The sequence below is a fragment of the Bos grunniens genome, chromosome 23 (genome assembly GCF_055505025.1).
Source record: "Bos grunniens cultivar Pamir isolate PY7600 chromosome 23, Bosgru_T2T1.0, whole genome shotgun sequence".
Classification (NCBI taxonomy): domain Eukaryota; kingdom Metazoa; phylum Chordata; class Mammalia; order Artiodactyla; family Bovidae; genus Bos; species Bos grunniens.
This window is the reverse complement of record NC_141187.1, coordinates 17128460-17153086: the sequence shown is the minus strand read 5'-3', so window position 1 is coordinate 17153086 and position 24627 is coordinate 17128460. Positions and strand designations below refer to the sequence as shown.

General features: G+C 53.7%; 2 protein-coding genes and 1 long non-coding RNA gene across 3 annotated transcripts in view; 2 read left to right on the top strand and 1 right to left on the bottom strand.

Annotated features, from left to right (window-relative positions):
* Positions 1-12611, top strand: part of C23H6orf132 (chromosome 23 C6orf132 homolog) — a 35845-nt gene extending 23234 nt beyond the window's left edge. The window contains exons 3-5 of the mRNA XM_086371626.1: positions 4438-4513; positions 6747-10173; positions 10772-12611. Of these exons, the coding sequence (XP_086227752.1) occupies positions 4438-4513; positions 6747-10173; positions 10772-10889 (3621 nt within the window). The 3' untranslated portion in view covers positions 10890-12611. The remainder of the gene's footprint in view (positions 1-4437; positions 4514-6746; positions 10174-10771) is intronic.
* A 1829-nt stretch (positions 12612-14440) lies between these two features.
* On the top strand, positions 14441-23030 carry LOC147346793 (uncharacterized). Its single transcript, XM_086369698.1, has 3 exons — positions 14441-14581; positions 14730-15582; positions 22179-23030. The coding sequence occupies exons 1-3, from the start codon at positions 14441-14443 to the stop codon at positions 22250-22252; spliced, it is 1068 nt and encodes a 355-aa protein (XP_086225824.1). The 3' UTR covers positions 22253-23030.
* LOC147346794 (uncharacterized) lies at positions 20820-22099 on the bottom strand. Its single transcript, XR_015153195.1, has 3 exons — positions 21960-22099; positions 21268-21341; positions 20820-21054 (listed from the first exon to the last, which is right to left on the bottom strand). It is a non-coding gene; the product is annotated as an uncharacterized LOC147346794 (long non-coding RNA).
* Positions 23031-24627: the final 1597 nt, after the last annotated feature.

Below are 24627 nucleotides of genomic sequence, written 5' to 3'. Positions count from 1 at the left end.
TAAGATCATGGCATCTGGTCCCATCACTTCATGGGAAATAGATGGGGAAACAGTGGAAACAGTATCAAACTTTATTTTTTTGGGCTCCAAAATCACTGCAGATGGTGATTGCAGCCATGAAATTAAAAGATGCTTACTCCTTGGAAGGAAAGTTATGACCAATCTAGATAGCATATTAAAAAATAGAGACATTACTTTGCCAACAAAGGTCTGTCTAGTCAAGGCTATCGTTTTTCCAGTAGTCATGTATGGATGTGAGAGTTGGACTGTGAAGAAAGCCGAGTGCCAAAGAATTGATGCTTTTGAACTGTGGTGTTGGAGAAGACTCTTGAGAGTTCCTTGGACTTCGAGGAGATCCAACCAGTCCATCCTAAAGGAGATCAGTCCCGGGTGTTCATTAGAAGGACTGATGCTGAAGCTGAAACTCCAATACTTTGGCCACCTCATGTGAAGAGTTGACTCATTGGAAAAGACCCTGATGCTGGGAGGGATTGGGGGCAAGAGGAGAAGGGGACGACAGAGGATGAGATGGCTGGATGGCATCACCGACTCAATGGACATGAGTTTGGGTGAACTCCGGGAGTTGGTGATGGACAGGGAGGCCTGGCATGCTGCAATTCATGGGGTTGCAAAGAGTTGGACACGACTGAGCGACTGAACTGAACTGAAGGAGTGAGGCTGGACTTTGGGACCTACCCCAAGGGTAACAGAGTACCACAGCACCTCAAGCACTGTGGGGATGTGATAGGTGTGTTCTGGACTCTGTGTGTGTATGTGTGTGTGCGTTCCAAGGCCGCTCAGGAGACAGACTTCCATCCTGTGGTCTTTGGGATCTAATGCATTTTCAGAGTTAAGATCAAAGGTGGGGTGGACAGTATTACCTCCAGCCCATAAAGTTCGTCTGTGTTCCTCATTCACACATAATTATAGGGTGACCCAGAAGGTGCTTCTGGGATTCCAGGCAGCCTGCTTTGATTGCTCACAATATTTTCACTTTTGTGGGAAGAAGATTTAGAACACAGATTCCTGGGTTAGGAGCATTATCTCCTGTGGTCGTCATAATGGCCCCACAAAGCAGGAAATACCTCCATTTTATACATGAAGAAAATGAGTCTCTGATTTGTAGAAAAGGGAAGTTGGGAGGCCTAGGTTTGCACCCTGTCTCTTAAGGGATTTGAGATAACATAGTGCTGGCACACAGTAGGTGCATAAATGATAGATGAACATCATAGTTGCTACGGCTCATCCAAGCTCACACTCCTGGCAACATCACACACGCACAGGCAAAATCCAGAGCACGACTGGACTCTGAAAACTCTTGATGAAAAGTCCCTAGGTCTTTCTACTTTCCAATTATGTGCAAAAGAGTAATGAGAGCTCAACCCTGGCTTTTAAAGGCCTGGCCTCCATCTCATCAAAATCAGAGTATACATACCCCATGAGGGTTATTAGCCAATCAGTCGTGGGTATACTGCAAAGAGTTGGACAGGACTTAGCGACTGAACAGCTAGACAGTCTTGTGTACTGCCTCTCGTGCACTATGTACCGCATCTCAGAATGCAGGGTTGAGAGAGGTTGAGAACAAGTATGTGGCCATTTGACTCAAACAGAGGCAGAAAAAAAGTAGATGGTAGAGCAAGGCCATTCCAGTTCTTCAGAATTCTTTAAGAATAAAATGAGTTGTTTGCTGCCCTCATATAACCAGAGACTAATTCTGAGACTGCCCTTGGTACCCCGAGGTCTTGTGGATGTTTGTGAAACATCTGCCTTGAATCCCCCTTCGTATATATTAAACCATTAAGTCTAGAGAGTTGGCGCCATCAGCCCATCAGTGAGTAATAGCTTGGCTTACTATGTGTCCATGTTTGGGGGATTCATATAAGACATGTCCGTGGGCTCCAAGGAGCAACCAGATCTCATAGGAGGAACTGGGGGAATATCTAGAGCGCGAACAGGAGTCCTCCCTTGTGGGACTTGGCTGCGGGTTGCTCTGAACAGCAGTCGGTCAGTATGGCCTGGTGCAGACAAGGGATGGCTCTGTAGGAATAACAAGAGCTAACGTTTGTTGGAGAAGGCAATGGCAACCCACTCCAGTACCCTTGCCTGGAAAATCCCATGGACGGAGGGGCCTGGTAGGCTGCAGTCCATGGGGTCGATAGGAGTCGGATACGACTGAGCGACTTCACTTTCACTTTTCACTTTCATGCATTGGAGAAGGAAATGGCAACCCACTCCAGTGTTCTTGCCTGGAGAATCCCAGGGACGGGGAGCCCGGTGGGCTGCCATCTATGGGGTCGCACAGAGGCGGATACGACTGAAGCGACTTAGCAGCAGCAGCAGCAACGTTTGTTGGGTTTTCACTGCATGCCAGGAGCTAAGTGTGTTTTGTGTATTGCATCACTTAATCCTCACAACTTCCCTAGAATAGGTAAATTCTATTTTTCTTTTGTGACCATGCTGTGTGGCATGTGAGAACCTAGTTCCCCAACCAGGGATCGAACCTGTGCCCGCTGCCACTGGGAGTGTGGAGTCTTAACCACTGGACTGCCAGGGAAGTCCCAGTAAATTTTATTTTTAAATCAGTTTCATAGTCAAGGAAACTGAGGCACAGAGAACCTAAGTCATTGGCTGAGTCATATAGCCAGTGGAAGGCAGAGCTAGAATTCAAATTCAAGCAATCTGGCTCCAGAATTTTCTCATTCCCTCTACCGTCTTTCTAGAGGGGCTCTGTGAATCCTTTTAGGGTTAGAGACTTGGACTTTAGTGAAGCAAAATACTCAGGGGTGGGGGCTCCACAGACCTGGGCTTAGCACCACTGGTCGTGAGAGTGTAAACAACTTGTCAGACTTCTAAACCTCTGCGTTCTCTGGCTCACGGGGACAACTTCTTCATTGCAGGGTGGTGTGATGGTGAGCATGTGTTTACAGCACAGAGCAAGGGGTGTTACTGTTAGAAATGGACGGTGGGAAGAGGGGCACAGCCTGACCAACACCCAGTATCAGGGATGAACGTGAACCAGAGGGGTGGGTTGGAAGGATCCTAGAGAGGGAGCTGGTTCAGTTAGATTGTTGGATTTGCTGTAACAGGTGAATGGAAATTAACACTAGCCTGAAGGATACTGCCAGGGTGTTGAGGACCTTGAAAGCTACCATAAAACGCCCCACAGCTCCACTAAAGGACAGGTGTGTGGACTTTGTTGACATATGGAAATGTGTGTTTGGAGGGGAAAAAAAATAGAATGCAAAATAGTATGTACAGACCAACAGCTGTGTAAACGCATTATGGTCTGCAAGCCTAGAGATCTGAAAGGTATCCACAGTGTTGTCAATACTCCAGGTCACCGCTCTTTTCTTATTTACTTTTCTGTAACTACCTAATGAAAACTAAGCGTCAACGGGAGGCCAGGCCAAGGGGGGTTGGCTTTTGATCTTGTGGACATCCCTGGGGAGTCATGCACAGTTTTGTTTTGTTTGTTTTTATCTGTTTCAGTTGAGATGTATATACAGTTGACTCTCATTATTTGCAGATTCGGTATCTGTAATTCGCCTACTGGCTAAAATTTATTTGTAACCCCCCAAATCAGTATTCAAGACACTTCGGCTCGAGCGGAGCAGTGAAAAGTTTACCAGTGCTGCACAGAGAACCCGCTGAGGTCGAACAGGACATTTTGCGTCCTTGTTTCAGCCCTTGCACTGTAAATAAGCGTCCTTTTCTGTTTAGTGCCGTGCTTTTCATATTTCTTTGCTTTTTGTTGGTGGTTTTGCTATTTAAAAATAGCCCTCAAGGACTGCCCTGGTAGTCCAATGGTTAAGACTCTGTGTCTCCAATGCAGAGGGGCATGGGTTAGATCCCTGGTCGGGCAACTAAGATCCCACATGTTGTGTGGAATGGCTAGAAAAACATTTTTAGTTTTAAAAATTAAATAAAATGCCCCCTAAGCACAGGGCTGATGTGCTGTCTAATATCCCTACGTTCAAGGAAGCTACGAGGTGCCTTACAGAGAAAATACGTGTGTTAGGTAAGCTTCCAAGGCGTGAGTTATGGTGCTGCTGGCCATGAGTTCAATATCAGGGAGTTAACAACAGACATTAAATAAGGTATCTTTAAAGAGAAACACGCATAAAGACAAAGTTGTATATTGATCAGCTGATGAAAGTGACTTGACCAAGATTTACAGAATCTTTACCCTGTATTTCCCTCAAGGCATGGCTCCAGTTTTTACTAATTCACTATTTGCAGCAATTTCACAGACCCTAACTACCACAAATAATAAGACTTGACTATATCACAGAATTCACCCTTTTAACTGAGCCCATATTTCAGTATAATTACAAGGTTATCCCTGTGGATTTTCCAGCAATTATAACAGCCTCACGGAGCAGCAAGTTAAGAACTGTCTGTCTTTCCCTGTCCCCTGATGGTTCTGCTGTCTTTCAGGATGCCCAGGAGAACCATGGACTGGCTGTACCCACACCCTGTGTGCCAGACAGCTTTGCAGACAAACAAGCGACAGGTAAGAGGACCCCAGGCTTGAGACTTGTCCATCTTTCTAATTTCCTCCTTAAGCCCAAACATCTGGACCTCCCTCCCCAGCTGGTGATAAAGCTGGAGTCTCCAGGCCTCTTGGCTGCTAGCTGCTGTGGGTGGGAGATGAGGAGAGCCAGGGCTAAGGCCCAGGGGAGGAAGGATGGTTAGGGACGCGGCCAGAGCAGGAACAAGGGCAGCGTGAGTGATAGAAAGAACCCTGGAGTCAGGCAGCCCTGGCTTTGAATCCCAGCTCCCCCGCATATTAGCCTCACTCCCTGGGGCAAGTCACTTAACCCCTTGCCCCTCCTTATCTCCGGCAAGACAATTCCAGTTCTGGAGGCGCAAAGTACTGGATAGGAAGTGAGTCACTTCTTGTCAGATCCCTGCTCAAAACCCACCAGCAACTTCCCTTGTCACCTAACGGAAGGGTTCTTGCCAGGACAGCCAGAATCCGGCCCCACCTGGCTTAATATGCTGGCTTTCTCGTCTCATCCCACTCTCCTCGCTGCTCCTTCAAGATCCAGGCTCGTTTCCAGCCTCGGGCCGTTGCACTTCCTGCTGTCCAGTCTGTTCTTCCCTTGCACGTGTGCACAGCTCGCTCACTCTCTCTCATTCCGTCTTTGCTCCAATGTCACCTTCTCAGCCAGGTCTTCCCGGACCTTGCTATTCACACTGCACCCTCGGCACCCCTCCTGGGTTTCCCCTCCGTATCACTCTTCACCTCGATGTGCTGGAAATTTACTAATATATTCACTGTCTATTAAATTGTCCCATTAAAACACAAGCTGCCAGAGGGCCAGTATTTTGACTATTTTTTGGTTTGTCTTTTCTGCTGTGTCCCAGCTCTTAACACTTGGGTGCTCAATGGATGTTGTCTGGTCTTTATTTTGAAGTCAGGAAACTGGGAGGAGCCCGTCAGAGCTGCACATTTCTGGGTTTGTTTCATTCTGTGCCAGAAATTGAGAGGTGGGGGAGGCAAAGGATATGTGCCCCTCAAAGAGGAGTAACCAGGGCATCCTGGTGGTCTGCAGACACTAGGGAGGGGGCAGGGACTGGGGCCGGGGGATAGGGATTTGAGCCTCTGGGGCCAGGGTGGAGGACTCAGTATCTCTCTAGTGCCTGAATCATCCAAGTCAATTCATTTCTACACACCCCATCCATCCGGCAGTCCAGAGTCCATTCCAGTTCTCTGTGAGGTTCTCTGGGTTCTTGGTAGATTCAGGATCTTTAGAAAGCAGGAGTTGCTCACGCAGATTTCTTCCTCCCAAACTTTCACCCAAACTTCCTCACCGAGGTGTCCAGGCCCCTACTTCCATCCATGACTTCCTATCTTTCCCAGCTTCCCGGTCTTATGCAGAATGAAAAGTTAAGCACAGGTGGTAGTAATCAAAGTGATTACCATTCTCTGGACCTAGCACCTGATATGGAGAAGGCAATGGCACCCCACTCTAGTACTCTTGCCTGGAAAATCCCATGGATGGAGGAGCCTGGTAGGCTGCAGTCCATGGGGTTGCTAAAAGTCGGACACGACTGAGCAACTTCACTTTCACTTTCCACTTTCATGCACTGGAGAAGGCAATGGCAACCCACTCTAGTGTTCTTACCTGGAGAATCCCAGGGACCGGGGAGCCTGGCAGGCTGCCATCTATGGGGTTGCACAGAGTCGGACACGATTGAAGCAACTCAGCAGTAGCAACAGCAGCACCTGATAAGCTCTTTCCATGCTTTTACATAAATTCTCTTAATGCTCACAACAGCTTTAAGAGGCAATTGCTGACGTTATTCCCATTTTACAGATAATGAAACTGAGGCTCAGCAAGTTTAACCAGTGTGTCCAAGGTCACACATTTAGTAAGTGGAGAGCCTGGATTTGAACCCTGGCGTTTCTGGCTTTGTACCAGCTGAGGCACCTGTAAGAAACACCCGGTGCACTCCAAGGGGCTAACTGAAGAGAAAAGGGATTATATATAGGACTGTGAGCAGGGCAGAGAAGCGTGAAGCCTGAGCCTCGGAAGCCAATGGAGAAAATTCAGCACAGGCTCCAGAGGCTGTGCCAGGGACAGGCAGGGGCAGGGGTCCCTCCCAGGAGAGGTCAGGAGACTGGAGACATGGCTGCTTCTCGCTTGGTGTTCACAAAACCAGCCAGCTGCTCTCTCAGGAGGTCAGCAAGCCCGCACTGCCCACTCACCCTCCTCACCTCTGCCTCTCCCTCCTTTCAGGCACCAGCACACTCGTCAATGGCAACCTCCGACTATACAGCTCTGTGGGGGACCTAAGGCCTGGGCACTATGGCCAGGACTTACTCATCCCCCCACCTCCTCCAGGCCCAGCGCCGGCGCCACCCCTAGGCGCTCTGCAGCCTCCAGAGTTCTCACCGCCACCTCCACCCTCCACAGCTCCCCCACCTCCTCCCCTGCTAGAATCACCACCCCCACCCCCACCCAGCACAGCCCCAGCTCTGCCCCCAGGAATGGGGGCCCTTCCCCCGCCACCCACCGTTTCCTCCCCATCCACACCCACGCCTCCTGACTTCATTCCGCCCGCCCCACCCCAGGCCGTTCAAGCCCCACCTCTACCCCTCTTGCCAGCCCTGACACCCCCAGCCCCAGGGTCTCCTCATACCATGGGGACACGCCTCTTCCCCGCTGGGGGTGTCACCAAGTGGAAATCGGAAGTGGCGCTGAATGGCAGGCAGCCAGAGGCCCCCAGAAGCAGCGCCCCCAGGAGCCCTGCTGAGCCCACAGAGGCCCTCCCAGGTCCGGAGTCCCACCTCACCTTCCCCCGGTCATTCAAGGTGCCTCCCCCAACCCCAGTCAGGACTTCGTCCATCTCTATTCCAGAGGCACAAGGGACTCCTCCTGAGGACAAAGAGTCCACCAAGAAGGGCCCCATTCGACCCTCACTGCCTCCCAGCTTCCATATCCGCTCTGCGTGCCAGGCCTACCCCGACAGGGCTGCTGAGCTAGCGCTCCCCAAGGAGCCCGGTGCTGTGGCACCGGCCGGTCCGAGGCGGGGCCAGCCTCAGGTCCAGAGCAGTGAACAAGCCGAGACGCCACCTCCAGCCCCTCCCCTGCCCCCTCCTGCACCCCCACTCCCTCCGCCAGCACCCCCGCTGCCCCCAGCCGCCCCTCCTCTGCCACCTGCTGAGAAGGCAGCCCCTGCACCTGCTGGCTTGATGAAAAGACCCAAGTCTGGCTCTCCTGCTCCCAAACCCAAACCTGAACCCCCCAGCCCGGAGGAGACAGCGTCTTCGGAACCCATGGACTGGCGGGACCCCAGCCAGATGGCAAAGCTGCGGGACCAGCTGTCAGCCTATCTTTGCGGCTCCAGGAGAGAGGACCGGCTCGCCAGTCACAGACCAGGTCCAACGGCAGCCTCTCAGGAAAGAGAGGACCACAAGCGTCCCAGCTTGCCTGCGAAAGAGGCGCCCCCGAGTCTGCTACAGAAGGAGGCTCCCCCGAGCCCGCCAGAGAAGGAGGCCCCCTCAAGTGTTCCTGAGGAGAGTCCCTGCAGCCGGCCAAAGAAGGCTGCCACCAGCCTGATCCTCCCTCCTGTGGACTACCTCCCCCAAGACGCACCAACTCCTAGCGTCTGGGAGATCCGGAAGAAGCTGGAGGCCCAGCTTTCCTCATTAGCTGAGAAGGAGGCCAGGCCCAGCAGAGGGTCTCTGCCTCCCAAACCTCAGCCAGAAGGGGGAAGAATCTTTGAAAACAGAGATGATAACAGCAAATTCCCCAAGCCTGTGGCCAAGAATCTGCCACCTCTATCCACCACCCCTCTGCCAAACACACCACTCCAGTCCAAGGTCACACCTGGACCAGCCACCTCACCCAAGGCCACACCTGAACCAGCCACACCACCCAAGGCCACGCCCGGACCAGCCACACCACCCAAGGCCACACCTGAACCAGCCACACCACCCAAGGCCACGCCCGGACCAGCCACACCACCCAAGGCCACACCTGAACCAGCCACACCACCCAAGGCCACGCCTGGGCCAGCCACACCACCCAAGGCCACACCTGAACCAACCACACCACCCAAGGCCACGCCCGGGCCAGCCACACCACCCAAGGCCGTACCTGGACCAGCCACAACACCCAAGGCCACGCCCGGACCAGCCACACCACCCAAGGCCATGCCCGGACCAGCCACACCACCCAAGACCATGCTTGGACCAGCCACAACACCCAAAGCCGTACCTGGACCAGCCACAACACCCAAAGCCACGTCTGGGCCAGCCACACCACCCAAGGCCACACCTCTACCCATCACATCTTCCCAACTGATAGCAGAAAAGAACCTGGTCCCAGCTGGGCAGTGGGAGAAGCCAGAACATGAAGAACTTGCAGTGCCCTCCAAGCCAGAGGTAGAGAGGCACTCCTCAGAGACCAGTAAGCCTCCTACACAGGGAGCCCTCTCATCTCCAGCCTTCCCCCCAAAGATATCACCTGGGCGAGAAGAGGTGCCGTGTTTCTACAAGCCCCATTGCAACCAGAACAGCTCCAGCAGAGAGGTGGCTGTGGTGATGCCCACCCTGTCCAGAGGAGAAGCTGCAGGGTCAGGCAAGCCTGTGGAGGTGAAGGAGCCCCAGGAGCTGCCACCCAAAGCCCCAGTCTCATCCCAGGCTGCTGACGAACTCCTCAGGCACCCGGTGACGGGGGAGGTGGTGGAGAGGGGCTCCCCGATGGCCCTGCTCCTTGCGGCCAAGCAGAGGGCCCAGAAGGGGAGGCCCAGGGGGGCCGCCCTGGGCCGGTCCTCCCTGCCAGGGAGTCTCCAAGGCCCCAGCCAGCCCAAGGCAGGGTCTGATACCATCTTGTACAACGAGGGCCAGCCCAACTCCTTCACTGTGGTCCCCAAGGTGTCCAAGGAGACTGAGAAGGTCCCCCAGCTAACCTCGCCAGGACAACCCAAAGGACTCTGTCAGTGGGAACTCCAGCCCCGCAGGGACCCAGAGGACACGGAGTCGTGCAGCGGGCCCAGCTGGACAAAGGTGAAGCCCCAGGCCTGCGCGGCCTGGGAGAGACCAGCGCCCTCCAGCCTCCTCCAGGGCCGCCTGCTGCCCAAGTCTTTCTCCTCCCCTCCTTCTCCTTCCCACAAGCCGGAGGAAGACAAGGAGGAGGAGTTCAACTTTGAGGTCATCCCGCCGCCGCCAGAATTCAGCAATGACCCCGAGCCCCCGGCCGCCCCCTTGCAGTATCTGGGGCGCCGGGGTTCGCCTCCCCGGAACAATTTCTCAGACTTGGGGCAGCCCGCGAATGCGGGCCCACCTCGCGTCTTCTCTCACTTCGCGGATCCAGGTCCAGCCCGGGGCCTAGAGCGCTTCTCCGGCGTGGGTGGGGGCCGCTCGCTCATCAAGAAGCGCCTGTACGTCGGGGAGCCCCACCGCAACCCAGGGCCGCCCCGCGGCGGCACCGGCCGCAGCCTGAGCTTCCCCAACTGCTTCGGGCCGCAGCCCGGGGGCCCCTTCGCAGCGCCCAGCGGCCCAGAGATGCGGCGCGTCAACTCGGCTGGCCGCGGGCCCCCCGGCGGCCTGCACTCGCGGAAGGTGTCCCTGGAGGCCCCTCGCGGAGAGGCCAAGTACAAAGCTCTCGGCGGCGGCGGCGGCGGCGGCGGCGACTACCGCTGCACGCAGGCCACCGGCAGGTGAGCAGCGGGCTGGGAAAGCAGGGGAGAGGGGAGCTGAGCAGGGAAGGCAGGGGAGACGGGGGCTAGGCAGGGAAGGCAGGGGAGAGCGGGGCTGGGCTGGGAAAGCAGGGGAGAGGGAGGCTCACCCCCAGACCACCCGGAGCTGGCCAGGCTGCAGCCATCAGCCTGGACATTTGGTTTTCTCCCTCCTGGCTCTCAGGGCAGAGAGAAGGGGCAGGAAGGCCCGCTTCCCTAACACCCACTGTCTTCTTTGTCTTCTCTCTCCTGACTCCGTCTTCCTAGAGTCCCCGTGTGGGGTCGGGGAGAGCTGAGTGGTCCTTGAGTGCTGAGATTTCCCATCACCGAGTTGCATCCAGAGCCAGGCTAGGAGGGAAGGGTTCTGAGAAGGAGGGTATTGGGCATGTACTCTGGCAACAGGGCCTGGACAGGAGGGAACCCTGTGGCTGATGAGTCAATACTGGGGTTCCACTGGGGAGGATAAGCCCTGGGCTTGAGGGGCAGCTCCATCCTTCCTCTGATGGCCCTGGGGAGATTCTCGGGGTGATGGTTAACCAGCTGCAGATACTAACCTCATCTCTCTCCTGCTTCCTGCCAGGTCTCCCCACAACAACACGCAGTACGGAAGCTCCATCAACACATTCACTGTGAGGCCTGGGACCCGCCATCCCATCTCCTATGCCTACTCAGGGGCCCATTGGAAGGCCCCGTCCTGAGCTCAGGGTTTTCTCAGCTCTCCTGCAAGGGGTTGGATCCAGGCGCTTGTTTTGGTGGGGTTGGGAGGGATGCAACTGGTGTTAGGTGGCCTCACTCAGACACAGAAGAGTCTTTGTTTCCCAAAGACAGACAGATGGACAACGAGTGAAGCCTTGGCCCCAGGAAGATCAGGATTGGACTTCTGTTTCCCAAAGCCTTGGTGTGGCTGTGGACTGTCTGCAGAAGAGGGTGGGAGGGAGGAGAAGGGAGAAGAGAAAGAACCTTTAAGGACCCAGAGCCTGAGTTTTCACTATCTGGGACTATTTGCTTTAGTAGGGCTTACTGAAAGCAGCTTTCCAAGCAGCCCTGCTGAGCAGGTTCTAAAAGCAAGGGCAGGGGCACTGGCTCCCAATGGGAACCCAGTGGGAACCCATCAGAATGGCTGTGGTTGCCGGTCAGGCTCTCATGAGGGGCTGGGGACCAGCTCTGGGTGGGGGTGCAGGGTGCTACAGGTTGCTCTCAGCTTCCACCTGTCCACCAGTTGCCAATCCAGAGGTGATACCTGGGGTTGCTGGTATGAAAGCCACACTGAAGTGGGATCAGGAATATGCAGGCACAACAAGTGGGGAAGGTACCGGAACAAAGTGCTTTGCACTGTCCGTGAGTGGGGATGGGGGAATTGGTGGTTCATTTCTCCCTGGCCTTGAGCTACAGAAGGGCCTAGAGAGGGGAGACTTGGCAAGTTTGGGATGGAGGGCACGGTGGAGGCTTGCTTTTCTACTCAGACCCAGGCAGCCATGATTTGGGGGGTTGGGCCCAAGGAGCCAGAAAGCCTGGGGCTTGACACCAAAGGCCTTGAGTGGTGGTCAGGTCCTGTATGGGATTTGGAGGGGCATCATCCCAACCACCCCTCCCAACCCCAGGACTACAGGTCCCCAATATTATTGAGGCCTTGTGATGTGTAACCAAGATGCCAGAAGGCCTTGGAGAGTAGAAGGCGACAGAGATGGGAATAGAGGTCTGAGAAGAGTTTGCTGCGAGTAGGGACTGTGATTTGGAAAGTCAAGAGTGCAGGACCAGGCCCATTCAGAGCAGGGAAGCCTGATCAGTAGGGTGACCATTTGTTGTTTGTGGAAAGTCTGGATTTAGGCCTGTTTTCCAGTGAATTAGAACCCCTTCCACTTTCAAAAAAAGTCCTGGTGTAGATGGTGTCTGGCCATCAGACATATCAGGGAACAGTATTCCTTGGTCCATCTTGTCTTCAGGTCTTGGGGGGTTGAACTCCTGGGGCCAGGCCAAGGCAGGCTACCTGGGTGAGGGGATAGGGCAGGGGGTGCCCACCTCAGAGGATCAGGCTGGTGGGGGCACCCAGGAAGCAGTTCCCTTTGGGGGCACGATGTTGGACCTCTGATGTGTGCTAACCACTCACAGTACCAGGGTAGAGGGTAGCAGATGACCACTTCAGGGAAAGAGTGCTGGGGTGGACAGGTGCTCTGATGGGGCAGGATCTGGTCACCTGTGTCTAAAAAGCCAACCGCACCCCAGTGCCAGCACTGGCTCTATATATATGTATGTATTTCCCCCTGTACAATGTTTTATACAAGATTTCACTAATTTATCTGCTATGTTAAGGCTTGAGGGGTGGGATGTGGACTCCCAGCTGTATCTTGCTCTGGGGTTGGCAGGGAAGGACTGATTCTCTCTTGGCTTGGAAATAAACAGGCCAGTCTCAATAGCCTCCAGCCCTGTGGCTGCAGATTGATGACTGAGACGTCCTGGGCTGTGACGAGAGGTTGGGGGAACTCAGCTGGGGAAGGCCGAGCACAGGGTGGTGGCTGAACTGGAGCCATGATGCTGGGCCCAACTCTCTCTTCTGACCCTTAGGTTTTCTCATTCTCCAAGTCCTTTCAAGGGGATGGAGTAGAGCTAAAGTCTGGTGATAACAGACTGTGCCCCAAAGCAAATCTCTGAGTCTCTGAACCTCAGTTTCTTCTTCTGTACAATGGATGTGATAACCTACCTCATGAGGCTGTTGTGACAACTAGAGACAGTCGTGCATTCATTTAACAGGGATCTGAGTGGCCACGAGATAGCAGGCACTGTGCTTAGCGTGGATATACAGCCATCAACATTGACATGCCTCTTACCCATGGCAAGACTGTAGTCTCGTGGAGGAGAGAGAATGGAAGGAACGCACGGAAACAGCCTCTATTATACAGAATGGTAGGGAGGGGAGAAAACAGGGACTAGGAGAATAATTGGAGGGTGGGGGAGAGGAGCGGATTGACTTTGACTGGCTGGTCAGGGAGAGGCCTCTTGAAAGGGTGCCCTTCATGGGATTCCAGCCAAGCATCCAACATGAATCTGGTACTCAGTAATTGGTTTTCCATAAAGCATCTTTAACTTCCCCAGAAGAGGAAACTGAGAACCAGAGGTCATCTCAGGACCGTGTGAGGGAGAGGGTGTGCTTGTTGTGTTTCCTGTGTCTGAGCCTTTTGTTGGGGGGATTTCTGGGAAAGGGATGCTGGGAGGGTGACTCACTTGTCCAGCAACTTGGAAGGGCCTCCCCTCTCCCATCCCGGGGCTCCCTGGTTCTCTTGTCTCTCACCATCCACACCCTGAACTGTGAGCAAGGATGGGGCCCTGCCTCTGGCTGCTCTGCGGGAGGGGCAGATCGAGGAATCACCTTGAGTCATCTCTAACTCATCTCGAAAGTGACCGGGATGGATGTGTGCTGTGTGTGTGTGTGTGTGTGGTTTTTTTTTTTTTTTTTTGGAAAAAAAAAAAGGTTTTGACCCTGCTGCATGGCATGTGGGATATTAGTTCCCCGACTGGGGATTGAACCTGTGCTCCCTGCACTGGCAACAGAGTCTTAACCACTGGACCACCCTGTGTCTGAATCTTAAACTTTGTTAGTCCCAGATTTCTTTAAAGAGCTGTTGAGAGCTATGGATGCTCACCCCAGAAAGACGCCCCCACATGCATTTTTACACGTTATTTCAGACACTCCACAGATCCCCCCAGACTGGGCTCCATGGACTTCACGCTGAGAACTCCTGATGAAATCATGGTCGTGGCAACCACCAACAGTGTACTTAATTTTGACAGTTTGGAAAATTCATTCCTTTGCTTGTTTACTCCCGACAGCTGTCTAAGGAGTGCCGGCCTCAAAATACTCCTACTTCCATGCTGATGAGAAAATTCGGGCTCCAAGAAGAAGAGTGAATTGTTCAGAATAGCCCACCTGCCTCCAACCTCTGCTCCTCACCGCTGCCTGCCTCCCACCATTCCCACGTTTCATCCCTCTCCCAGTCACATCACGGCCCCCCCAAACTGTGTACCTGTCAGAGCAGGGAAGGGGGAGGGCCTGAGGAGGGAAAAGCTAATAGGCAAAGTTAATGGCTGTAGGTGGCACAGGTGTTCCTGGATCGGGGTGGTCGCACCTTGGTTTCTGGAGCCTCCTCACTGCTCCCTGGATGTGGCCCAAGTCCCGGTACCCAGAGCCACCCCCTCATCCCCCTTTGAGGCCTGGCCCAAAGCAGTAGTGGGTCTGGTCCTGGGGCCTGCAGTGATGTCTGAAGGGCCCTCTTATCCCAAAGGAGAAAGCACGGCTTTCTCCAGGGTGGGGTTTCCTGGAAGCAGAGAGGCCTCCTCCCACCCCTGCCAGAGGCTGCAGGAGAGAGAGGTGCCTTCCACTGGGAGGCGTGAAGGGGTGAGCGGAGGCCTGCCCCCGCCTGCTCATCCCCCACCTGCCTCCCCTCGGCGGCCTGTGGCCACTTTCATCTCTGCAGCTCGAGGGCAGTGCTGGTTTCCCACCATGAGTCAGTTAGCCGCCCGGAATGGGCGGCCCCTGAGTCCAGGCAGAGGAGCTGGGCCTCCTCTTCCCGGCCCGGGGCTGGCCGGCCGCTGTGGACCCGCTGCTGGGGCCTCTGGGGGCGCTTTTGGCCAAGAAAGTGAGAGAAGGAAAGTGCTCTTCTGGGAGCAGGTGGAGACCCAGGCAGTGCCTTGCGGATGCTCGTCTTTACCGGGACGGTCCTGTGCTCCTGCCCAGTTCTCAGAGCTCTAGAACCGTCGTCAGCACTTGGCGCAGGGGAGCCTCTCCCGCTCCCCTCCTTGAGAACTGCTCTCCGAACTCCTACAGACGGTTCTCTGAGGTCTCCTGTCCTTTAGGAGACCTGTCTCCTTCCTTCCTCTGCCAACCAGTCTTCCTTCTTAGCGTCCGTGTCAGGAGACTCAGTGGCACCCCCGTCTGGCCTGCACCCGAGCTCCCCATTGCTAACTTGAAAGTACTCTGTCCCTGGCCATTTCCCTGTGGATCCTGCGGGCCACTCAAGTTCGGCCTCTCCTCTCCCCTCCTTCCTTCTCACACAATCGTGAGGCCAGAGCAGCCAGACCGATGGCTTCGCTATCCGCCCCTCGGCTTCCTCAAGGCTGACTTGCTCTTCAAGGCCCAGCCAGCCCCGCGCCGCTCGGAGACCCCTCTGTCCTCCACACTGCGGCACCCACTTCCCTTGGCTGGCTCATCCTTCAGGCCCCGCCAAACATCCCTCACGCCCTCGGCCACCTCAGCTCCTGTTAAAGCTACCGGTTCCCCTCACGTGGTGTTCAGACGCTCTACATCTCCCTCCCCCAGCAGCCTGTTGGCTCCACAAGGATGCCTGTCTTATTCATCACAGTATCCCCAGCATCTCAGGCTGCTCCTGGGCGCACCAGGTACTAATATGCGTTTGTTGAATGGCTACCTGTTAGTATATAATCAGATGCTGTCATGCACTATTTAAGTTCCTTGAGGGCAAAGGCCACGTCTCCTATGGACTCGTGATCACACAACCCTCTGGTTTTGTTTTTTTTTTTTGGCTGCACTGGGTCTTAGCTGCAGCATGCAGGATCTCCGTTGTATTCTTGGGGATCTTTCGTTAGGGCACATGGACTCTCTAGTTGTGGCATGAGGGCTCTATAGTTGCGACACCTGGGCTTAGTTGCTCCACGACACATGGGATCTTTCCGGACCAGGGATCGAACCTGCGTCCCTTGCATTGCAAGGCGGATTCTCAACCACTGGACCACCAGAGAAATCCCAACCCTCTTGTTTCTAGATGTCTGTGACCTGATCTAATGCTGAGGTTCCTGCAGGATGTAAAGTAATGGTTTTAGGGATGGGCCTCGTGGGTTTCGTCATAAAGGCATCAAGATGCCTTGAAGAGGCTCCTGCCTGGTGCGCTGAAACTTTGATGCCCTCTAAGTGGAGGCAGAAGGCGCTGGGTACTACCAGGTGTGGTCCATCTGGTCCTCAGAGGGCTAGGCGTGGGAGCCTCAGATGACCCTCGTATCAGGTCAGGGCTGCTGCCCCCTGGAGCTGCCAGCGCCAGGCAGCCCAATGACCCACACTCCACGTTCACTCCCCTTCTGCCCTTCCATCCTCAGCACCGTGATCGGTCTCCAGCCTGTCCCTGTGCTACCAGCGTCACCGGGAATGTTTCTGTCAAACGTGGGCCGGACAGTGAGAAGCAGCAGCACCCCTGGGGGCCAGGGTGGCAGAAGCCAGTCAGGATCAGTCTGTTCACTGTCCCCCCACCCCCATGCCACAGAGCCCTCCCTCAGGAGGAAGCCTTACAGTTCGAGGGGTTTGGGTTTGTTTTTGCTTTTTTTCAACCCCCTGTTAAACAGCGAGCTCCCTGCTCAAGGTTCTCGGCCTTAGGAGGGATCCACACACAGAATGGGGACCCAGCGACATCGCCGTCTTCCATTTCTCCCACTGCAGTGTGGCATCATGTTCCCGGTGCCACTGAGGTGGGATGTTGCTAGAGGTCCATCTGTGGGGCATTCCCTTCTCATCCCTGAAAACTGTATTTCTTCCATCTGTCTTCCCCAGACCGAGCCTCCAGTCTCCTTTAAGACTTCCCCCAGGAGAGGTCTGTCTCCTGCCACTTCGTGTCACTGTCCTTTGTTTTCTGAGCCACTCAGAGAGGGTTTAGTGGGCACCTGCTTCCTCTCTTTCTCTCTCTTGCTCTATCTGTGATCTTCCTGCCCTTTGGTTCAAAACTTTCCAGCATTTGTTCCAAATACCCGAGGCAGCACAAACCTAATATCCCACAGTGCTAGAGGGCTGCACAGTACAAGGCAAGGAGCCACCAGGAATTCCCTGGAGATCCAGTGGTTAGGACTCCATGCTTTCACTGCCAAGGGCCTGGGTACGATCCCTGGTTAGGGAACTAAGATCCACAAGTCACCCAGTACAGGCAGAAAACAAACAAAGGCAAGGAGTTGGGCAAGAGGCTCACAGTCGAGTGCAGGACACACACACACACACACGCACACAAATAACTAGGATATAAAGCAAGACATTTCAAAGTTCTCCCACCCAGGGGAGCTGGGTGGCCAAATAGAGCAGGTGACCACACGGGACACGCTGCTGGCCTAGCACCACAGGCGGCCCCCCTTGCTGGCCTGTGACTAGGTCATCAAGGCCGCCCTCAGCCCTGTGGCCCCAGTGGGAGTTCATGTATGAGCGGGCAGAGGAAGGAGGGCAGGCATCTATTTATCTGCTTCCTCTACAGTGTCTGACACACAAACCCTTGGGAAAGGGTACCTGTTATTGCTGATGCAAACACACACACTGCTGTTGTCTTCGATGACCTGTCCTGGCCCTTTAAAGCTGCCGTTGACATTCACTTTAACCTGATCTCTCCAGGCAGAGTGGAGGGGAACGAGGAGAGGAGTCTGTGTCATAGCACTGTTGTCCTTGCCCAGAGGGCTAGGCTGAGTTGCTGCGTGTGAACCTCATGTGTACATGTGAGGTTGGCTGTGCGTGGGACCAGCAGGTGGCGCTCTGCTCACAGGTACCTGACCTCAAGCCCAGAAAATGACGTTCATGCTAAGGTTGACAGGGCTCCCCTTAGGATCCAGGCACCAAGCTAAGTGCTGCCCCATCTGCCAGTATTTCCCAAACTCGAGCTGCATTAGGTATATTGGAGGATTTGTGAAAACACAGATCCCTGGGGCTCATTCCCAGCACTCCTGATTCAGTGAGTTTGCTGTGGGTCCTGAGAATTCACATTTCTGGTCATGTACAGATGTGAGAGTTGGACCATCAACAAGGCTGAGTGCCGAAGAATTGATGCTTTCGAACTGTGGTGCAGGAGAAGACTCTTGAGAGTCCCTTGGACAGCAAAGAAATCAAACTAGTCAATCCTAAAGGAAATCAACCCCGAGTATTCATTAGAAGGACTGATGCTGAAGCTCCAATACTTTGGCCACATGATACAAAGAGTCAACTCATTGGCAAAACCCTGATGCTGGGATTGAGGGCAGGAGTAGAAGAGGGTGACAGAGGATGAGGTGGTTGGAAGGTATCACCGACTCAATGGACATGAATTTGAGCAAACTCCAGGAGATGGTGAAGGACAGGGGAGCCTGCGTGCTGCAGTTCATGGGGTCGCAAAGATTCAGACACAACTTAACTGAACACAAAGTTCCCAGATGGGTCATCCCAGTCCTGATGACCCAAGGACCACACTGTGAGAACTGCTGTGGTGTAGTATCTTATTTAATCATCCCACGCCTCTCTGGGAAGGCAGCATCCAATTATCAACGAAGAAACTAAACTCTCAACAGGCCAAGAGATGTGGCCTAAGCCACATGGCGGAGGACAGGGAAGATCCAACCACCTGGGGCCCCGCCCTCTGCCTCAAGGGCCCTGTGGCTGGGGTGGCTGACAGCACCCCTCCTGATTCCAGTAGGGCAGTAAGAAGAGAGAACAAGGGAGGGATAAGCAGGGTGCTGAAAGCAGGCATGAGGCGTTGTTAGTCTGGGAGGCATTCCTGGGGGTCCAGAGTGTTTTAAAAGCACTTTCCTTCTATTGAAATATAGTCTGAGGGACTTGTCTGGTGCTCCAGTGGTTAAGACTCCACACTCTCAATGCTGGGTTCAATTCCTGGCCAGGAAACTAGATTCCCACATGCCACAACTAAGACCTGGTACAGTCAAATAAGTAAATATTTTAAAGAAGAAAGAGAGAGGAAAAAAAACATATATATATATAGCCTCATAATACTGGCCAATGAGCACTCACACGGCGGACCCTCCCTTTTCAGGACTGACGCTCTGGCTCCCCCTGCTGGCAGAGATGCTGCAACTGTTTGTGCTCATCCGGGTCCCTCCACATGGTCCTTTTTCCATGTGGCTGACTGTCCTTTCCATTAGAGAGCCACCTCACCCAAGGTCATGTCGGCTCCCTGGAGGCAGCCCATGTTTGTTGATGGTTCCTCCTTCCAAGCCAGGACAGCTCTGAAGACTCCTCACAACTCCTGGGCTCCCCCAGGGAGGCTGGCCTTCTCTCCCTGCCCTCCCTCACCCCTCCCTACTTGACAAGTATGCATCCTAAAGGCTCTCCCCAAACATGTCCTGTACACAAATCACAGTGTCCCAGGAACCTGTCCTGCCACAACTGGTCACACACCACGCACTGTTCTGAGCATTTACACATATTATTTCAAGGAATCCTCCCAGGGACCCCAGGACGTAGGTATTTCTATTATCTCCGGTTTACAGATGAGAAAAGTAACTTGCCTAAGGTCACAGAGCTAGCAAGCTGCACAGCCAGGATTCCTATGCAAGCTCTGAAGTGTTACACACACTGTCTTCTAGAACATTTCTGTGGTCTAGCTTCAAAGAAATTAAAGGAATCAGCCAAAGGAGATTTATTCTGATATGAGAGGGGGGAAAAAGTCTTGACTGCTCCCAATTCTTTTCAGACAGCTCTCTCCGATGTCTGAATATGCAGCCCTGGTGCCTAATTTTAGTTCAGTGGTTCCTAAGGTGAAGAGGCGTGTAGCTCCCTGGGGAACTTTGGCAACGTCTGGAGATATTTATTGTGGTGGTTGTTGTCAGATCTGGGAGAAGGGACTTCCCTGGTGGTCTAGTGGCCAAGACTTCTTGTTCCCAATGCAGGGGGCCTGGGTTCAATCCCTGGTCAGGGAACTATTAATAGATCCCACATGCCGCAACTAAGACCTGGTGCAACCAAATAAATAAATTAAAAACAAACAAACAAACAAAAGACCTGCGAGATCCTAAGGGCATTTAGCAGGTGGAGGTCACAGTTACTATTAAATGTCCTACAATGCAAGCAAATCTCGCCCCAAATATCAGTAGACTACAATTGTGTGTGTGTGTGTGTGTGTGTTCCTCTGTCCATGGGATTTCCCAGGAAAGAATACTGCAGTGGGTTACCATTTCCTCCTTGAGAGGATCTTCCCGACCCAAGGATCGAACCCACGTCTCTGCATCGTGGACAGATTCTTTACCGCTGAGCCATCAGGGAAGCCCAGACTGAGGTTGAGAAACGCCGTAATCTTGCTTTAAAGCCCAGTCTCCCAGCTGCTTTTACCCTCAAGGACTCCCAGTTTGATGCCCACTAGAGAGCAGGCAATGGCACCCCACTCCAATACTCTTGCCTGGAAAGTCCCATGGATGGAGGAGCCTGGTAGGCTGCAGTCCATGGGGTCGCTGAGGGTCGGACACGACTGAGTGACTTCACTTTCACTTTTCACTTTCATGCATTGGAGAAGGAAATGGCAACCCACTCCAGTGTTCTTGCCTAGAGAATCCCAGGGACGGGGGAGCCTGATGGGCTGCCGTCTATGGGGTCGCACAGAGTCGGACACGACTGAAGTGACTCAGCAGCAGCAGCAGAGAGCAGGCTTTGGTGATGGTGGTCAGAGATGTTTGAGCATTGGGGTGGAGAGAAGGTTGGGAAGGCAAACGTCCTACCTGCACATCTATCTAGCTAGTAGTCACAGGCAATGAAATCCCAGAGGCACAAAGCCACTTGTCACATTCATGCTTGAAATAGCAGGAGGAGGTTGGAAACCACCTGTATGACCCTCCACTTGGAATGGGTTAAACAAGTAAGCCATGGTAGAGCCATACAACGGGACACGGTGCAGCCATAAAACAGAAAGAAGTAGCTTTTTATTATGAACATGGAACCATCGCCAAACATACACTGGGAAGTCGGCAGGGCGGGGTGGGGGCTGAAACATGGGTAGTTTATGCAGCATCTCCCATTATATAAAAAGGGAAGAAAGTATATACAGGCATTCATGTTTGATGCATAGACTATTTCTTGAAAAATACATCAGGTGATATTGACACTGACGTCCTGGAGGCCTCCAGGGAAGAGAACTGGACACGTGGGAAAGAGGGGAGAAGGGGGACGCTTAGTTATTACTTATATCTTTTTCTGTCTTTTAAATGTTATATTGTAGGCATATATCTATTATCTATTCAAGACTAAATAACTTTTTAGTAAACTAGGAAAAAAAACAACAATACCATAATAAAAGAGAGATGATGGTGAGCCCCCTGCTCCAACAGGAGGTATTTTCCCCAAAATACCTTGAACTCGATTCCAGGAGTGAGAGTGTCCATGGGAAATCTGTACCCTCAGGCCAGCTGCTCCCCACTTGTACCTGGGCACGGTCAGGTGACATCAGAGAATTAAAGACTCGTTTCAGTACGAGCCTGAGTTAAACAGGAGTAAGGTAGACCCACTTCTACTAGATCAGTAGTTTAAAAAAAATGCATAAATGAATGCCTAAAAATCCAAAAGAAGCACCATTAGAATTTGGGGCCCCAGGGCTTTTTCATGATGGCAAATAACTGACAAGGCCTGGGTCATCCCTCTGGTCATAACAAGCACTTCTAAGAGCCTCCGAGGATCCTGGTCCTTCAATTTAAAAGCCTCCCAGATCATCAGCAACTCATCTGAGTAAAGGGGCTGGGCCAGGGCCCCTTCCAGCCCTGGACCCTGCCAGATCAGGTGACCCCTTTCCTGGGGCAAGGCTGGTACAGAGCTGGCAGACACACTCCAAAACCCAACCTGCCCCGCGGGGGTACAATCTGAGGGCCAGTGCCCTGGCGAGGGTGGGAGGACTTCCGCCAGCTCCACCAGGAGAATCTGGTTCCCGCTGACAGCAAAGTAACCTCACGGGAGAAGACTACAGGAGGGCAGCACTAGGGCAGTTGAGTCCCCGAGGCTGGGTCACCCAAGGCTGGGTCAAGCTCTTTCTGCCCTCCTCAATCCTTACCTCTTCCAGAAGCTTCACTTGCTCACACCCTCCCTTCCCCTTCAGATCTCAGCGCTGCTTTATCCCTTAAGTCCGGCCCTCTATTGACCCTGGCTCCTCTGTCTTGGTGAGTGGTGGTAAGCAGGTTCTGGTGTTTATCTGTCTCCCTGACAACACTGCAACCGCCCAGAGGAGGGAATTAATTATCTGTGTGTGTTTGTGTTTCCTCCTCTCCCCTAGGTTCAGGGCTCAGGATGCAGGGAGCAGTCCTGGGGCCAGAACTCGCTTCCCCCCAGCTTGATCGTGTTTGTTAAATACCAGACCACAGGAAAGTAACTGAAGAGAAATGGCATCTCTCATGTCCTTCTAGCCAGGACACCCAGGAGCCAGAATGACCCTTTGACAAGCTGAGTCAACGACTGTCACTGCCTGGTGATCCATCTCACTCTGAAGAGCAGCGAAAGCCCTGACTCAGGCTCTGTGCTGTGTGGGCCGTGCTGCCCCCTGGCCCCCTGATCCTCCCCAGCACCCTCTCTCCCTCTGCTCTCCAGGGTCTAGGGACCCACACCCTGCCTCAGAGCTCCTGTGCTTGCTCTTCCCTCTCTCCTCGGAATGCTTTTCCATGCGGCTGGCCCCATTAATGCAGGGAGGGCCCTGCTCTGACAGCTCTCCTTCCCCACCCTGACCTAGCCCCTTTCACTTGCTCCTCCTGATCCGATCTGCTCACTCTCCATCTCTCCACCCTGCACAGGGCCTGGGAGGCTGGCCACTCTGCCTGCCTGGATAGGTACCATGCCCTCTGGCTTCCATTCAGCAGAGAACAGGCAGGATACAGGAAGGGAGTGGATAGGAGGCCAGGGTGTTAATCCCTGGATCGCCTCTCTCCCTGCAGGGTGGCTGCTGCCCACTGGCCCCCTCAATGGCCTTGGCCCCAGTTCCTGGCAAAAGGGTCTCACAACAGCCTCTCTCCAGGTCTGGTAACTGCACCCTCCCCTCCCTGTACTCACCCAGGTCCGGCTACCTGTGTTGTGCTCCCCTATTAGCTCGTCCACACCTTAGGAGGTAATCCCTTTATTAAACCTTCCTCAAATTCCCCAGCCCGAGTATACCGTGGCTTTTCTTTCAGGACCCCAATTCACCACCCATTACATGTCTATGGTTTATGAGCTGTCTCACAAACCTCAACTGGCCCTCAATTAGAGCAGAAGGTCAGAGAATGTAGCAGTGTAGTTATCCTCTGCTGCATCCCAATGTCTGATTCAGCGCCTGTGCATAGTAGCTCAATATTTGTCGAATGAGTGAATGAAGGGAAGGATCCATGTCATCTGGAGAGGGGCTCTGGAGGCGGGAAGGACAGGATGAGATTTTAGGAGGCTAAGGGGAAAAAGAGCAGCAGTGATGAGGATGTCGCCTCCCCGCCAGCATAAAGACCTCTGCGTATGTCCTTCTTAGCACGTCACGATCTGCGGTGATCATAGTTTGTTTTCTTTGTATGTCCTCCCACTAGAACGGATTCCCCAGGGGCAGTGTCCATGTCTTGTTCACTCTGGTGTCCTTAGAGCCCGGCGCCGTGCCTGACATACATAAAAGGCTCTAGATCCACACTTGTCAGATAAATCAAAGATACATGAGTTATCCAAAAGAAACACTGAGTTGGCAGAGGCCCTGGAAAGCCAGGTTGGGCAGTTTGGAAGTTTCATGCAGAGTGGTAGGGATGAACTTCCAAGTCTAGGGCAGGAGTCGGGGCGGGGATGACAACGGTGGAGCTTACAGAAAGACTTACAGAGCTTACAGAAAGAGCTTACAGAAAGCCTGGTGGGGGTGGGGGGGGACGTGGGGATGAGCAAGGAGGCTGCTGCAGCCTCCAGCGGGCAGGGAAGGAAGAGGCGGCAGAAACCGGTGAGCGATCAAATGCAGATGAAGGATGAGGAGTCCAGACCATCTGGAGGATGAGATGATGCTGCAAAGCCAGTGGTCCTGGCCCAAGTTAAGTACTCTGGGCCCAGCTGCTACTGGCCTCACTCATTCTATAACTTCTGCATGAAGTGGGAGAGCTGGGGAGTGGAAGTGGTTTGTGTGTGTGTGGAGGGGTGAGTGAATAAAATCCAACCTACCTGTCACTTTGAGGGTATAACCGGATAGCTCAGTGGAGAGCCACAGGCAGATGTTGAGGACTTGCGGCGTGGTGACAGCCGGGGGTGGAAGAGCAGATGAGCCACGTTCCGTGTAAGCAAAGGGTGGTCTGGGATCACACCCAGCTGGGTGGGTCGGGGAGGGGAATAAGAGCCAGCTAAGAAAAGGGAGGCCAAGAGGGAGCACAGTCAGGAGACGGGGGCAATGTTCTGGAGCCAAAGGAACGACTCTGAAGAAAGGGGCAGTCAGCAGGCCACTCGTCAGAAGCGAGGCCGGGCTAGAGCTCGCTGAGGGCCGCATCCTTGAGGAGCATCTTTCTGCCACCTCTGGACCGGCTGGGGGAGCTGACGGTGCCAAGTCAGGTGCGGCCACTGTTGGAGAAGGGTTTGCTGCCTGTCCCACCAAAGCCTTCCCAGGCACGTGTCCTAACCCTCATTGTGTCAGAGACAGCCGGTTGTCTGCCAAATCCATTCTTTCCTTGCTGACAAGCCTCCCACATTTGTCCTAGACACAGAGCCCCATTTCCTCACTTGCTGTGCAACTTGGCAGGGCTTGG